General features: G+C 31.2%; 2 protein-coding genes across 4 annotated transcripts in view; one reads left to right on the top strand and one right to left on the bottom strand.

Moving 5' to 3' along the window:
- Positions 1-878, bottom strand: part of LOC148602098 (delta-1-pyrroline-5-carboxylate dehydrogenase, mitochondrial-like) — a 29,233-nt gene extending 28,355 nt beyond the window's left edge. For all 3 annotated transcript variants that reach the window (XM_088554390.1, XM_088554391.1, XM_088554392.1), the window contains exon 1: positions 768-878. In XM_088554390.1, coding sequence (XP_088410516.1) covers positions 768-808 — 41 coding nt within the window. In that variant the 5' untranslated portion in view covers positions 809-878. The remainder of the gene's footprint in view (positions 1-767) is intronic.
- Positions 879-1,341: 463 nt separating this feature from the next.
- LOC148602097 (uncharacterized) lies at positions 1,342-16,381 on the top strand. The gene is made up of 10 exons (XM_088555574.1): positions 1,342-1,393; positions 2,086-2,167; positions 3,802-3,939; positions 4,959-5,109; positions 8,374-8,459; positions 10,222-10,316; positions 10,979-11,055; positions 12,197-12,283; positions 13,904-13,978; positions 14,615-16,381. The coding sequence occupies exons 2-10, from the start codon at positions 2,112-2,114 to the stop codon at positions 14,666-14,668; spliced, it is 819 nt and encodes a 272-aa protein (XP_088411700.1). The 5' UTR covers positions 1,342-1,393; positions 2,086-2,111; the 3' UTR covers positions 14,669-16,381.
- The last annotated feature ends 1,677 nt before the right edge of the window (positions 16,382-18,058 follow it).

Raw genomic sequence — 18,058 nt, 5'->3', positions numbered from 1 at the left:
GTATTCATTCTATGTATACTCATGGCATATACTATATGTTATCAAATACAAATATTCATGTTTAGAATAGTCTTTATTTAATTCTAATTAATTAAGGACCCTGCAGGTTTCAATTTTCAACAGTCAATACAATTAATATTATATATACTATAAACACAAGACAGTTGTATGTAAATTTATATGCATATATTTTAACTCACTAATTGTATTACGGTTATTTAGAGAAAAAAAACAAAAAGAAAATTATTTTTTATAATGCTTTACAGAAAAATGCAATGACTGGAATGGTATTTTTATAAACAAGTGTCTGAAATAGGTTCCTTTTTATTCCACAAAAGTCTAAATATTTCTAATCTATTTCTGTACAAATATTTTCCCTATGCACTGTTTCGGGGTAGACATTTTGCCATACAATGCACACAATACTGATAGAGCAAAATATCAATAAATACGATAATCAAGGGCAAAGCACTTTGAAACACCAGCAGAATAGCAATCAGTCATGGCTTGATTTGTCACTAAAAGATCTAAAATCAATAAATATCTAACAGCATTGAAGACTGTTAGATCAATTTACTGTGCTTTTATTTTAATTTTTTCACATAGTAACATAATGCTCCCCCAAATGCCAAACAAAAAAGGGGGTGTAAATATTACTAATACTATTAATTTAGTCTTTTAGAACATGCACAGAGATTGGCAGTAAATAAAAGTTGGTGTAAAACATTTAAAATATTCCTACAAGAGTATACGTAAGTTGTCATTACCTGTTAATGCCTCGTGAAACAAAATGGGACTTGGAAAGCATCCTTTCTGAAGTTCGCAGTACCGTTGTGAAAATGTGTATTCTTCCAAGGTCAAGGTTGGACCCATAGTTTCCTGATGAATACTTCCGCGAACGGAGATGAGATAATATAGAACCAAGTCTTTATAAGATTTCTGGGACATTACAGTTGCAATATCTATTTAATTTCTAATAACATTGGAAATTTCTCATAAACAAAGCGGTTTTAGTACATGAAAAGAAAACGTTCATTAACGAATTAATGTAAATATTCATCCGCAAAATTGGAAGGTGTGCGAATTTGCACCAATGAAAAACTCTCTAACAGAACTTCTTTTTAAAAGTTATGTTTGCGGGTTATACAAAATAGATTTAAAAATAAAAATAGTAATTATTTGTTTCTAAAAAGAAATTTGTACATATTTATTAACTAAATAGTGTTCCAGTGGTAACGTTATAACAAGACGAGCACGGACGTCTAAGAGGACACCCACATTTATTTACATTCGATTCCTCCAATCAGAAACCTTGTAACAAATGTAAACATTCTTTGCATTCATTGTGTAAACATGGTCATTGACTAGGAATAGTAATGGATCCAAATTTAAGGTTATTATGTTTCTTAAATGGATAAAATAATTATCTTTCTTACTTTACCTCTGCGTTATTTTTAAACTATCTTGATTCGACGCGGACAACCACTGAATTGACATCTTATCAAAATACGAGGCAGTTCCTTACTCGCGTCTGTTAATACATGTACACCTGTAGTTATACATATGTGCAAAATGTATTTTCCTTGCTTTTATATTACCATTTTTTTCAATTAACATAACATTTTTGTTCAGTTCATTGTGCAATACTGAATTGAACTCAGAACTCCACCATTATGGTCCCAAATATTGACTGGAAGCCAACATTTTTCTTGTACACGTACTTGTATTTATTGGTGTAAATTGAATTTCAGCGAAAATGAACTGTGGCAAGTTCGATTAAATGTCGCTAGGGAGGAATTGTACGAAGAGACTCCAGTTCAGTCTACTACATATGCACATGTATGAAAGCTTATGTCTGCCAACGTGTAAAAATAATCTTAGATTTATTTATGAATATACATAATAACACACTGAAGTAACATACTGCAGGCATGTCAAACTCCCTGGTCCTTTTACTTAATTGTGAGCAGATGAACATTTTCCTCTATAGTGCCACACTTATTGGGTCTTTTCTCAGCATTCATTGTGTTAGAATACCCATGATTAATAATATCAGTATCCATGTACATGTTATTCCCTTCGCAGACAGTGAAACTTAATGGGAAGGCTACATGTACAGTATAATGGGCATAAGAAATATGAAGATCTCCTTATGCCTTCACATACTGTGAGTGTATTTTTTTTTCATAAGGATCAATTTTCACGGATTGCTGACAAATCATCAATGTTCGTGGATTCTTGAATTCATGGTTGACATTTCCCACAGTGAAAATAGCAGAAAAATACATGTACACAAGTACAAATGTACATTTTGTATGTATTTTGTGGTGAATTTAATTTCTTGGTTTGGGTCAACAACAAAATCGTGAAAATTGATACCCCATTATAAGGACTTTCACAGTATACATAGTCATACAGGAATCACCACAGATAAAAAAACAAAAATGGAGACAATCAACCTACAAAATGTACATGTATGCTCCATGTTCATTGTCCTTGAATTTTCTAATCAAAGTTTTTCATACATGTACATTTCAGAGGTCTGTAAGTCTCATTTTTTGGTCTAAGGTTAAAAAAAAAAAAAATGCATTTCCTTCTCAATATTTACATGTACATGTATTTGGTTATTGATATGGTTATGTTTTCTATTTTCTAAAATTTAAGGGTGGAGCTCAAAATTCAAAGGTGGAACAACCTCACCCTTTAATAGCCTGTGGTTAATCTTGGTAAAATCTGCATGATGTGGAGAAACATACATGTATGAAAATCAGATACAAATTATAGCAAATACATGTACATGTAAGCATTGGTTTGAATGATACATGTACACCTGTATACATTGTACATTTAAATAAGCATTTTACTGTACTTGTAAGTTTATAAGGCCTTAAACTAGCACAGTTTTTTTCTTGGATTTTTAATAAAAATTTGAATGACACATAGTAACTAAGAAATTTATAAATTTAACATATTTGCACCCAAAGAAGGATCTACAAATGTATCAAGATAAAAACTCAAAGCTATGCCAAAGTTGCTTAAATTTATCTGCACACTTTTTTTTTACTGCAATCATTTTCTCTAAATTTTACATATACAAGTAATCAAAACTACATGTAATTGTGATTGAAAATATTTTGTACAGTAAATTTTTTGGTCCATAGCAAGTTTTTTTTTTTTGGTACTTTTATAAAATGCCTCTATCATTTTGTAGTTGAGCACTATTTAAGGAGGTACATGTAGACCTAAGGTAAGGGACATAAATCATTGGAATGTCTGTATTCAGCATTTTACTTCAATGTCATGTAAGCATCAAGGTAACTTGGATTGATTTCATTCTGTTTCAGATGAAAGCTTGATAGGCCTTGGTAAAATTGCATATGATGCAAACATATCACTGAGTTCAAGTTATGTCCCTTACCCTAGGTCTACCGGTACCTCCTTAAGTTAAGAAATCTTCCCATTCATAACTTTCTAATAAGAACACTGTACACAAAATTGTTTAAAAAAATATTAATTAACCAACACAATGGAATCTAATTAAAATTAGATCCATCAAATGTTCCATTCAGTTACAACAATAACCAACCAACAATCATGAATATTGTTAAAAGTTATACTTTTTTAATATTTTATTAAAGTTTTTTTTATAAGTTGCAATACCAGTAGGAGTGATACATTTTATCATGTACATGTACAATGTACATACATTGTGCAGAACATTGTATAACTGTAATTTTGGAATATAGACATGTACTGGTAATATATATGTAGTATCGGTAATTTGAATGTTCTCACTTGTAGGCGTAGAATTTTGTACAGATCTTTGAGGGATGAAGATTTAACAAAGACAAGATTCACAGAAATTATACCAGATAAAGAAGGACTTTATTTGAAGAAGAAAGTTTTCTTAGGCTATACAGATATAAGTGCTGCAGGAAGGTACATTTGTAAATGTGTCATATTAAGTAGCAGTTTTTATTTAAAAAAAAAAGTAGACAGGAGGTGATACACTCATGTCAAAAACCCATATAATTACATGTAACTTTTATTTCTGATTTAGAAACAGTAACAGTTTAACAGACCACATAACTAGTCTTAGTTTGTCATTAGGTTATCACACGTTTGAGATGAAAATCATAAATACATGTACATCATGCATTGTGTATGAAGTTGGCATTTCCCAAGAGTTATTGTTCTTGATTTAATCTAATTTGGTAGATTTTTGTCATAAGAAAATGAACAAATATGGTGAAACACAACAAATGCACCACCGTATATCCTATATCGTACATCCTTTATCGTATCTCCTTTATTAAAAAATGTAAGAAGATGTAATTACAGAGATCACCAAAAGGTCTTCAATAAGGGTAAACACACATTCAAGTAAACTCTGAAAGGCCCCAACAACAAAAATAATAAAATCCACAGCAACAGAACAATGACATTTCTTCAAAATAAACTAAAACATCACATAACAACACAATGACAGATGAGTGTATGGTTTTCTAAAAAAAAAAAAACAGATCTGAATACATCTGAAGTAACATTACATATAAATAGAGAATATGTAGACAGAAAATGCATCGTTTATCCACTGGGGTTTCCTATGCCATGGACAGTAAGTATCTGAATTTTAAAAAGACTGGTATATAAATGCTTACCAGAAATAGTACTGTGAAAGGATTTATATTCGTGGGTTTTAACATGTTCAATTTTCCTCCTACATGTAAATGTGGAAAAAAGAAGAGTCAGAAAGACAGTACAATGTCGATATTGGTTGACAATTTCAAAAATAGCTAGAAAGTGTATTTTTAATCTACAGTTTCCAATGGATATTTGAAACCTATATGTAAAAATGTACAATGTACATGTATGTCACAGAATCACAAAAATATTACAATTCTATCATAGTTCTTCAGCTCCCTCAATAATCTTTATATCCATACCATTTCTTTCAGCCGTACTCTGCTAGGGCTAGCTGTAAAGAAAATTTACAATGACCTAGGTATCCCAGGATTAGAATCATGTGAACCTATTTGTCTACCAGTGAATGATGACATAGAAATACCACGGATACCTGTACAGTTAGTACAGTGTAAATATGAAGAGGTAAACTTTGAAAATACTGTAAAACCTGTCTAAAATGAACCATTTTAGGATTGAATGATTTGTTCATTTTAAGCAGGTATTTTGTTTACACAGGATTAAAATGCATTGAAACTGCACTGAAGGGACTTCTTAAAATAGGTGTTTTTTTTACAGATTCCAATTCAGATAAGTTTCAATGTATATGTACATTGTATGTGTCTTGTACATGTACATGTACATTCAAAAAATTTACCATTAAGAATTTACATTAAAAAATTTTACCATGATGAATTACATTCAAAAATTTACTATGATGAAAACAAATTCAATCTCAGTGGTGGATCCAGAGGGGAGGTGCAGGGGGGTTGATAAAAATTTGTCATTTGCGTGTGTAAAATTGACAAAAAATGGTAAATAATGTCCTAGCACCCCTTTTTCTGAGTAACCTGGCTGGCACCCGTCCTTTTCAAAGTGTCTGGATCCAGCCCCGAATCTGAGTTGAGCTTGCATTTACATTGTACCAAATGGTTTCTAACCATGCATTTAATCATGATAATTGAGTTAGTATTTTTATTGAAAAACTATGATAAATAAATTGTGTTAAGGAGGTAGATCTAGGGTAAGGGACATAACTCTTTAAATCAGTCAACCACCAAAGCCTGTCAAGCATTCATTTGAAATGGACTGAAATCAATCCAAGTTACTTTAATGCTTACATGAGACTTAGGTGAAATGACTTACACAAGCGTACCAATTATTTGTCAGAGTTATGCCCATTGACCAAGGTCTACATTGTTAATAATAGTATACATGTAGCTACATGTACATATTTATGTATATTGTAAGTGTATCCAAGTAATCATTATACAAAAAATGAAGCTTTACCCTCTGCTTCATGCACAAAAATGATTACTCTGGTTTTCTATGGCATTCTATATTTATGTTTATTCAAATTTGTAGATATCTTACATTTTTATCTTCTATTTTTATAAGATATCGTATGTAAAATATAAGAAAACTTATAAACATAATGGATATGTCATAAATTTTAAGATATGTTGTAAAGTAAAATGAATAAGATATCTTATAAACAAAAATGTATATATAATATATCTTATTAACTAAAATGCACATAAGATACGTGTATCTTATAAACTAAAATGCATATAAGATATCTTATAAACTAAAGTGTATATAAGAGATCTTATGAATTAAATGTATATAAGATATCTTATAAACAAAAAGAATTCTAAGATATCTCTGTATTCTCATATACTTTATAAGATATCCAAGATAAAGTAACTCAAACTTCAACATTTCCTTGTCATCCATTTTGTTTTAGAATCACATGATCAATTCTCACAGTCTTTAATTTAGGGTTATTTTATTGTTATAATACCGCTGAAGTTATGACATTCACAACATATCTCATAAAGTTTATGAGATATCTTATATTAGAAACATTAATAAGATATCTTATAAATTTGTCTGATATCTTATAAACAAACTTATAAAAGAAATCTCTTTTATATGATATATATTTCATAAGTAACCAAATATAGAAGATACTATACTTATACTAAATTATGTAAAATATCTACAAATTTGAATAAATATAATTACAGCGTGCCATAGTTTTTACCCTTTCATAACAAGATTTTATATGAATTCCAAGAAAATCTGGGAGCAATTTTTTGCAGTGGATATACAATGTACTCTTACTTTTCTTCAACAACTTAAAAAATTGTGATTATTGCAAAGGTATGCAATTCTGTCAAATACTACAGGTACTACCACTGGGCAGGAATCTTTATAGTTTAGATCTTGTATTAAAATAAATGTTTTGAGATTTTGTTTCAGTTTCTTACATAAAAGGTAGGTAACTCACTGACAGAGAAATAGAAAGTTCTGCATGCTCTTTGTTCCTGCATGTTATGTAGGTTAAATGCTTGCTATCTAATGCTTAATTAGGGTTGTGGATGGCTATTTTGAATTCTCACTTTCTGGTACATGTATATACACATGTATTTCATACCTGCTTTATCTGTTGAGCTTGGTAACCAATGTTCTGAAACTTTTAGTTTGCTCACTTATTATTTGCAGGGATTCAAATTTGCATAGGTTCAAGGTCTGGGACCATCCATTTCTGCACAAGACTTTTAAATGACATAGCACTATAGGTCTTGGACCTTCAATTTTGTAATGAGAACCTTTGATTTACATCAGGTGGACTTTTAATTTAAATCTCCAAAGGTCCTTGACCTTCCATCTTGTAAAAGAAAAATTGAACATCTGATTTGCAATTCACTGTTGGGAAATGCATTTTTTTTATCATTGGTCAATATTCATTTAGTGTAATTTCATTAGTATACATTTGTGCTTACTAATACTTAGTTAGATTGGTCCTGCACATGCATGCTCTATGTTAACCTTAACAGACATTGCTGTTTCTTGAAGTTTAACTGAATGATTAAAAGATGACTGGTCAGGTTAATTAATGACTGATTGAATGAATGGTAATTTGTAACTGACCAATGGGTAACAGGTGACTGATTGGTTGGTAATAACTGACTGATCAGTGGTAATTGGTCACAGATCAATGGGTAATTTGTGACTTATTGATGGGTAGTTGGTGACTGATCAATGGTTAACTTGTGACAGATCGACAGGTAGTTTGTAACTGATCAGTGGTTAATTGGTGACTGGTTTAGGAGTAACTGGTGAATGATCAATGGGTAGTTAGTAACTGATCGATGGGTAATAACTGACTGATCAATTGTGAATTGATGACTGATTGATGGGTTATTGGTGACTGGTTGATTGAAATAACTGAATGATCAATGGGTAAATGTTGACTGATGAATTAACAATAACTGATTGAATGAAGTGAAAATATTTCCACTATTTCTTCTACATGTACATTGTATACATGCATGAATTATTTCAGGTGTTGTAGGCATTAAAAGATAAATGTTTTTATATATGATAATTTGAATGAAGATTGAAGTTCGTACATATTATCATGATCATTTTTTATGATATGTATTAAAGTTTACTTGAATTGCCTATGGCTGTTACTGTTAATCCATTTTTTCCCTGTGTATATTACCCTTATGTGACAAGAGTTACATGTATTTCCCTTGTGTAACAAGGGTGAATTTTAATTTCGCTGAACTTCGTTTTCAAACTTTCAATTTATGATATTGTATCAATGCCAATTACATCTCATCAAAACCACCATTCCTACAAAAAAAATGAATTATTATGTGTTGTATTTGTTTTCAGTACTCACTAATCATTATTAATACAGCATTACCACCTTCAAAGACTCACCTGGTTGCTGATAAAATTATCCAGTTATGCTGTGAGTGGTAAGTTTAACAACAGCTATATCTAGAATTTAAGCAAGTTTGTTTATCAGAATTATCCAGATATGTTGTGAGTGGTATGTTACAAAAGGCCATGGCTATTGAATAGCTTGGAGTTATTCAACCGGGTCTGGTCTAATAACTATTCCTTGATGAATTGGCTATTTGACCAGATTTTGTCAGACTTCAGAAAATTCTAGTGATCATACATGTATACAATATAATCCAATCATGAATCAGATTTTTAATTTTATCAAAAAAGTTTATTTTAATTATAGAACTCAGTGTGCAATAAAATTTTTAAAAATTCTTTCTCGTACATTGTATATTACATCTACTCTTTAAAACATCTCCAAATGTACCCATTGGGTCACTTATAGGGAAACTTGATTTTACTCACCGAGTTTAATTCAAACACGAAAATGTTGACAATGTAGAATTCTGACGTTGAATAAAAGCAATGATGTAAAATTCAATTTCTACAATGGGATTCGCCAAACACTTGTCACAATCAACAAAATTACGAAAATTGCAATTACTTTGCAATTAGAAAAATTGCAACAATGTCAGTGGGCAATTCTGCAACTTTACTTAAAATCGAATGAAACTTTTTGAAGAAATATATAAATTATGGAGTGTGAGTAAAATGTTCCAATGGGAGTTGTTGAAACTAAAATACCTACAAGTCAGCATCAGCATCAGGTACTGAAAATGAAAATGCAGTCCAAGTTTTGGAACTCTGCCTAATAAGGCTGTTAATTAAAGATACTGTTAATGAGTTAGAAAACTTCAGTGCTGTTCTTGTGTAATGTTTGCAAAAATATGCAGAATTGTACGTACTGCATCAATGCGAGAGGTTATCAGGCAAGCTATTTTCTGACTTTGTGCTATCCTTACTCTTAATTTGAAAATGCATTACCAAAGTTGTCTTTGTGACAGTTTAATCACACTTTGTAATTATATTAATTGATTGTATGTTGAAATGCAATTAAGTAATATTTTTAAGGCTGGTTGAACGGCCTGTCTATAAAAGAGAGGATAGTTGACAAGACCCACTGCCTTGAAAAGCTTTTTTCTATAAAATTAAGCAAAGACCATAGAAACAGCACTTTACTAGAAATAAAAGATATCCCACATTTTTATGTTCCCAATTTATTCTTTATATGATTGGTCAAAAAAGAAGAAACAAAGTTGTTGTTGAAAATGATTTTGGGCATAATAAACATTTATAGTTTGATATTTATATACTTTCTACAGCAATTTTAAAATTTATCTTCTATATCCAGATCAACACACATTTGTAAATATGTTGATATATAAAACAGCATCAGGGTTCTTCTTTTGTGTTGAAAATTGCAAAAAAAATCCTACTGTTGATTACATCAGAATTCATAAGGGAACTCCCATTAGTTTTTTTAGGGGGGCGGCTAGGATCAATTTCTCTATCCTGCCTATCTATTTTCAGAAAATTTAGGTCCTCCCCTAAAACTGTTGTGACAATAATAAATCTTTTGTTATTTTTTACTTCTGTCTTGACTTTTTTCTCATTAGCATTTCAATCCTTCCTAATACAAATTTTATCCCAGCCGCCCACCCTCCCCCCCACCACCAAATAAAAAAAATCAAATGTAGATCCATCAGTATAAAATTAGTCATGTTATGACACAAATGTATTTGCTTTGTGTGAGAACAGATTAATGTCTGGCACCATGTTACTGTCAGTGTGTTGTTAGAAATTTTTTTTGTGTTTGCTATAAATTTACAGTGATATAGAGAAACTAGTGGTATTGACAACATTAAAGATGAGAGAAACACACAAGCTAGCACCTCTGTATGAATGTCATTTAAACACAAGAGCATGTTAGTATATAGTCTTACCAAATTTTTTGTGAACAGTTATTTTTTGTTAATTTCACAAGCAAAGAAAAAGTAAAAATCAATCATCTAGAAGAAGCTGTCTGTAACTTATAGAATAAATGCATATGTTAGTCACAGAATTGTATAGTGGTGAAATTGAATTCCCTAAACAAGATTTTACCGGGACAACCATTTAATATTGAGGGGAGGGACCAGAATATTTTTGGGGATCAAAACATTTATTTTCAATAGGAAAGTAGGCAAAGGGATCAGTAGGTGAAATGTTTCTTGGGGAAACGATGTGGATTTAAGAAGGCAGACTTCGGTCAAGGGACACAAATCTTACAAATCATTGGTATGTTTGTTAAAACCATTTTACATAAATATTATGTAAGCATCTAAGTAACTTAGATCGATTTCATTCCTGTTTCAACAAAATGCTTGAAAGGTTTTGATGAAAATGAATACAATGCAAACATATCACTGATTTATTTCCTTTACCCTAGGTCTATTCATAAGTACATGTACATGTGCCATTTTCTATATGATTTAAAAGACTGCTGAATTGGATGTTGCTAATAAACATTCTATCCTTACGGAGAATTTTTGATGGTTTTGATTTGAATTACCAATTTTAATTTAACTGCAGAAATCTTTATTTTCAGTAACAGACAAGCCTTTATTTGATGTAGAAATAAAGGTCAACGACCCCTTTCTAAATGTGTTGATTCAGATGGTTCAGGTATGGTTTGACTTTCCCATACAAGTTATTAAAAAGCAGGAGGACCATATCACAAAGTTTTTGTAAAATGACAAATGTGAATAGATCTAGATGTTAACAAAAATTAATGGAATGAATACTGTGAACTACATGTAGCTGCTCTAATTTAAATTGATTTTCACACTTCTTGACTAGCTCGATAAGAATATTTCTTATCTCTTGAAAGATTCAAGTTCTTAGGCCATGATTGCTTGAAATAGAAAGGGGTGGTTGGATGTTGTGTGATTATATCACATTGGTTATAAAATCTCATTGGTCAAAAAGGATGTTGTGATGTTTTCCCGTAACGGTTATTGACTTCATAGACAGACAATAGCTGGAATTTCTGCCATGACAATGCGAATGACACCTAAGTTTTCCATTATTGAAAAATTTAAAGAAACAGAAGCTACAACTTTTGCTTGTTGATTATGATATTTCTCACATCTCGAAAAATAAATTTTCATAATCAACTATTTTAAGTTATAATTGTAGATTCTATTTTTTATTTTTCCCTTTTCTCCCTAGCAAAAAAAATAGTCGACTTCGAAAATAATTAATCTATCATTGAGATTCCTATTTACAAAATTATATAGCCACAAAATGGATTGACATCATTGAGCACAAAAATATTTAAGTACCATTCTGTAAGAATCTGGCAATGAGTGGCACATCATTTTTCTCAGTTTGGTCTTTTTTTCCTCAAATATATTCAAATACATCTAGAAAACAACTGAAAAGCTATTTAAATTTGTCTTGAAGCATTGGTGATGTATATATTTTTTGACTACTTATATAAGGAGAAAGCCATTTTTCCATGGTGATGTATATATTTTTTGACTACTTATATGCCAGTAAGGAGAAAGCCATTTTTCCATAGTGCATTTCAACTAAATTTTAACTATCAATATGTTAAAAAGGCAAACTTTAAAAACCCTTTGACAGTAATTTCTTGAGGTTAAGAGGTATAAATACTTGGATAATGCAGTAAAATCTCTGTTTATTTTTACTTCAAGTGCCATATCTTATATATGTTTTGCCTGATTCTTAGACTGAAAAGTGCTTAAGTAACCCCAATATTATAGTATGTGATGAAACTTGTTTTTCTTGTTTCTATTAATAGATAGAAGATATTCCATGTAATATATTGGTGGCACCAGGACACGGAGCATGTACTAGTGTACCCAATTCTGATGATAACTCAATGCAGGTTAGTTGTGGAGTACAACTCAGTGCAATAATCAGGTATGACAAAACACTGATGATAACTAAATGCAGATTAGTTGTGTAGTACAATTATGTGTAATAATCAGGTAGACCCAATGCTGTTTTGAACCAGGTTAGTTGTGGAGTACAACTTTGTGTAATAATCAGCTTAGACCCAGTGCTGTTTTGAACCAGGTAAGTTGTGGAGTACAACTCTGTGTAATAATCCGCTTAGACCCAGTGCTGTTTTGGACCAGGTCAGTTGTGGAGTACATCTCTGTGTAATAATCCGCTTAGACCCAGTGCTATTTTGAACCAGGTAAGTTTTGGAGTACAACTCTGTGTAATAATCCGCTTAGACCCAGTGCTGTTTTGGACCAGGTCAGTTGTGGAGTACATCTCTGTGTAATAATCAGCTTAGACCCAGTGCTGGTTTGAACCAGGTAAGTTGTGGAGTACAACTCTGTGTAATAATCCGCTTAGACCCAGTGCTGTTTTGGACCAGGTCAGTTGTGGAGTACATCTCTGTGTAATAATCCGCTTAGACCCAGTGCTGTTTTGAACCAGGTTAGTTTTGTGATACAGGTCTAAGTAAAAAAAAAAATTCTGAATATTTTATTGATGAATTGCATTCGAGATGAATATATTCAATTAATAAACTTAAGATTGATTGATTGATTGTTGCTGAACACCCTATGGTAGATATTTCATTCATTATAAAACAAGAATGATTGATCAATAGACCCTGCTTCATACTAGTCTTATCCAATATTCAGATTTGATTTTATTTAATTTTAGTCAGTGCTCAATCATGAGGCAAAGAAAAAATATAACTCTGACTCCACTGATTTTTTAGGATCACCCATCAAGTTGCTTATAAAAAGTCATTTAGTTAGTCAATCAGACTTGAGGTATTAAAATTTATATAAGTAGCAGTCTTTGTTAGAATCATGCAAATTTTGTGAAATGTGATCCACCTTAAGGAGGTAGACCTAGGGTAAGGGACATAAATCTTGAAATCAGTGCAATGTTTGTATCATTTTTAATTTCACCCAAGTCTATCAAGCTTTCATTTGAAACAGAATGAAATCAGTCCATGTTACTTTGATGCTTACATGACATTGATGTCAAATGCTGAATACAAATGTTCCAATTGATTGTAAGAGTTGTGTCCCTTACCCTAGGTCTACCGCTTTAAAAAAATCTACATATTTTTATCTTTGTTATTAAGTTGCTTTATGGGTCTATGTGATGAAATGATTTTTATTCATTCCAATGTCTGTTGATATGAGATAATCTACATGGAAAATACAATAGTTTCTATTACATTTTATTGTCATTTACAGAGTTATCTCCCTTAATTTTATATTCTACCGTACATTCTATATATTTTTTATCTCCCATGAATAAGGGTTATATGAAAAGCCACATGTTACTTTCTGTTTACTTTTGACATTTAAAAAAATATCAAAAATAAAAATGTGTAAACTTTCCAACCATGAATCACATTTTGCATGATTCTTATGTGGAGCAGCGGGGTGGATATTGTATATTGTTACATTTTAGCTAAAACCATAGTACAAATTCAGCATTATTTATGTGTTTTTTTTATTTTATTTTCAAGGCTATAAGAGAATTCCAACAGTTCATATCAGGCTGGACAAACCTAAAACTGGATGAGGATCTGACATTTCAATTGGTATGGAAGTCTTATAATGCGTCGAAAACTGCCTTAATTGAACCACTTATGGAACATGTACAAATGTATATAACATAGAAAATATTTGTTTGTTTGTTTGTTGGGGTTTAACGTCCGAGCAGCAATATTTCAGCTATATTCAGACAAACGTAGAAAATAAGTTTATGTAGTAATAAATGGATGCGTTATTTTGGCAGATGTAAAATTTGTCAATTTTGAAGCAAAAACGTATGCAAAATTTATTTTTGAGCTTTTAGACAGACCCCTGAAATATGCCAAAATTAGAACCCCATGAAAATTACACGCTATGAACTACATGTATAAAGGTAAAACAAAAAAATCTGCTGAGAAAAAGAATAATTTGCTGAACAATTAAAAAGGAGATTTAAACTTTCAATCCAACTTCGTGAAATAACTAATCAGATACAGGTCATTCAATCAAGGGGGAGACAACTCATCAGATAACAGCCATTCAATCAAGGGGGAGACAACTCATCAGATAATGGTCATTCAATCAAGGGGGAGATAAACTTTATCCTCAGATGTTAACTATATCACTCACTGTAGAAAAAAAGAGTACAAAAGTTTCCTTTTCATACACATGATTCATCAAACTCTATTTTTTTTTTATTTCAGGAATATGGAAAATCTAGAATACTTAGAAGAACAGGAACGTTCATGTTTTCATAGCAAATTCTGATATTCATGTCACCAGACTAGAATTGTCTTCCAAGTTTTTTAAGAAAAGCATTGTTACATTCAGTAATGAATATTATAGTTATACCCTATTTATGTGATTTGTTTGTTTTAGTCAGTCTTGAACAGTTGATGTAACTTTTAGCTCTTAATATTTGGAGCAGCTTCATTCAAATTTATGATGTAAAAATTAAATTATTTAGTATTTTCACAGAAAATATATTATAAATTTCAACAAAAACTTCCTACTAATCTTTCATTATTATGTATGAGATTATACATTTTTCATTGATTTTGTGGGAGTCTACTGTCATGACTATTTTTACATTTGTTGAAGACCTTTTTGTGATATCTGAAAGTAGTTACTATTTTAAGCTTAGATTATATGCTGGTGTATTTGTAAAATTTCATCATAACTGTTTTATTCTCCCCTCCTATTGTAGGAGGGTTAACAGCTATGTTCATATTAAGTACTGCAAACCAACTTATTTTTGCGACTACTTTTTTCATGTTTTGCTGTTGTTGGCTAATTTCGCGAAGATTTATTTTCACATTTTTGATAAAATAATTGCTTGAACATATAAAGGTAGAGTTTAAGTATGCTTTTTTTACAATTATTTATTTTTGCAATAAGTCTACGTCATTTTGAAGAAGATTTCATGGGAAGCCTTATGTTTTTTCTTCCACCATGAGTCTCCCATTGCCTGATTCTTACAGAGAATAACACTTTTAAAACATAAAAAAAAAGAACTCGAGTCAACAAAAGGGTCAAATAACATCTATCTTCAAATGTGTGTGTTGTATCAATGTATTTGATTACGTAAATAATCTGCATGTTTAAGCCAATTTAACAGCATAGAAATGATTTTTCCCTGTCAAATATCTAAAAATTCATTGGATTTCTGTGGTGGATCCAGAGGGGTGCAGGGGTTGGCATCTGGCAGATTACATGTATTTCATGGAATAATCCAGTTTTGTCACATATTGACAGCACAGCACAAGTTGTCTGACTTAATTGAAATATTCCAAACATGCTGTCTTCCATTAAAACAAATCAATCTTTAAATACTCCAGAGTAAAACAAAATCAATTTCATTTCTGAAAATATTTCATGATATTTGGCCTGAAACATGCCTTAACCAAACTATTCCTTTACCAATCTAATTAAGATTTGATTCATTGATTGTTCCATTTATTCACTGCATCTAAGCAAAGACTGAATGGAAAAATTGATATGTATTATTAGTAATTTAATTAGATTATCCCTTTATCCCTCAGTTTTATCTGAAGGAGGTAGACCTAGGGTAAGGGACATAACTCATGAAATCAGTGATATGTTTGTATCATATTCAATTTCAACAAAACCTCTCAAGCTTTCATTTGAAACCGAATGAAATCAGTCCAGGTTACTTGGATGCTTACATGATATTGATGTAAAATGCTGAATACAAATGTTCCAATGAGTTTTATGAGTTGTGTCCCATACCCTAGGTCTACCTCCTTAAATACAAGTACCTGAGTTATGCAGGCTGTTGCATGTATAATTCTTTTTGTTTGCTTGATGGGGATTTAAGTTGAACTCTGCCTTTTTTTTTAAACATTATCAAACAGTTCTTAATTAGCATATACATTTTTTGGTTATTCCAGGATTTTATCCTTCAAGCTTAATTGCTAAATATCAGCTGGATAAATGAAAAGACAATTTAATTTGGTTTTTACTTTTCATGATACTATACATATCTGCTTCTAAATTTACAGTATGGGATGATATTTGATGACATTCAGAAAGAATAATCAAGGGAACCAAGGTTATAGTGGTAATCAAAAGAAGGTAATCCAGTGACCAGACATGGAAAACAGACATACACAACAAAGAACACAAAGAAACAAAATCAAATGAGCAACTCGGACTCCACTAAAAACTGGGAGCATGGACCAGGTGCACCGGTAGGGTGTACTCTTCTTTCCTAGAAACACCCACCAGTTGCTCATAAAAAGTCAAGTCTAGGCTAGACGAAAGAGGAAAGGAAAACAATGACACATTGAATAATTCAGTTTTCATGACGCAGATGGATACACCATAACAATCAATGAGTTCATGATGACAACCATAAAACTTCTATAGTGATGACTTCAATCTTGTAGGAACATAACCCTTTTTCCAGAAGCCTATTTGTTAAAATTCTAGAGCAAAAAAAAGTCTGCAGAAGTTAAGAATAGGGGCCAATATTAAATGTTAGTGTTTCCTTCTGTATCACTGCATGGAAGTGTCATATGGAAGACAATAGATGAATCCTCTTTGAAACTTATGTACATTGTAAAACATATTTACCTGTTTACTGTTCGTTTCAATTGATGTACATGTGCAGACAGTTTGTGGCACATGCCAAATTTTTTGTTTCCAAAATATTTATCCATTAGAAATCACAAATTCATTTTTCCTTAAGAAAATGACTGTTTGTTTGTTACTGAAGTGTGAAAAAGATTACATAAAAATCACAAGAAGCTTTTATTAATGGGAAATAACTCTTTTATTTGTTCAAAATGTAGTTGATTTGAAAATATGAAAATGTATTCAGTAGGCCAAAACAAATAATATGTCTGTTTCCTGCTACCCTACCTACCTTAGTTTTTTGTGCCTACCCTAAACATTTTATGACAATTTCGGCGTAAGCACTGTTTAAGTCTAGATTATTTCCCCATGAATTCAAAATAAAATGTTTTTGAAAAAATAAAATAATTTTCTTGCCTAGCTACCCTATTTTCTTCTTGCTGGTAGCAGGAAACTAGAGTAATGTTTTTTTTTGTTTGGCCTCATCTTTTGATACAGAAAAATCCATGTAATCTCCGACATCAGTCATCATACATGTAAAAGGAATTGAAACAATGGTGTGATTAAATTTATTCAGTGCCACCCTTATTATAGGATCTACCCACAGGCCCTTGGGACCAGGAATTATTATTTTTTTTTATCTAAACATATCATTAAATCATTTTATTTCCATATTTGAGTTGTTATGTGTGTTCTCCGACATACCCGCTTGCTATTTTATGCTGTTTATACTATGCCCAGTTTTCATCTATTAGAGAAGTATAAAGATGTTATGTTATGTTCAAGTTTTCGGACAATACCTCAAAAACGCTTTCAAGTTTCGCACAATAAGTCAAAAACACTTTCACTAACTTTTCTGAAACTTTGCTGAATTGTTCATATCTATTGAAGTAAGCTCCCTTCTGATTTGTATAAATGTATATGCCTTAATAAATATAAAAGTTACTTTGTAACCTTGTCAGAAAAGTGTGTTTTGAACAAGATAGAAATGTATGGGTGAAAAAGCAAGACAACAAACTTAGTTAAACTTGAGGTAGCCTTGATAGTGTCAA

Source organism: Perna viridis, chromosome 12 (assembly GCF_037379345.1).
Source record: "Perna viridis isolate PV_CMFRI_1.1 ecotype Kerala chromosome 12, ASM3737934v1, whole genome shotgun sequence".
NCBI lineage: Eukaryota > Metazoa > Mollusca > Bivalvia > Mytilida > Mytilidae > Perna > Perna viridis.
The sequence above is the reverse complement of the archived record's forward strand: the minus strand, read 5'-3'. Positions and strand labels throughout refer to the sequence as shown.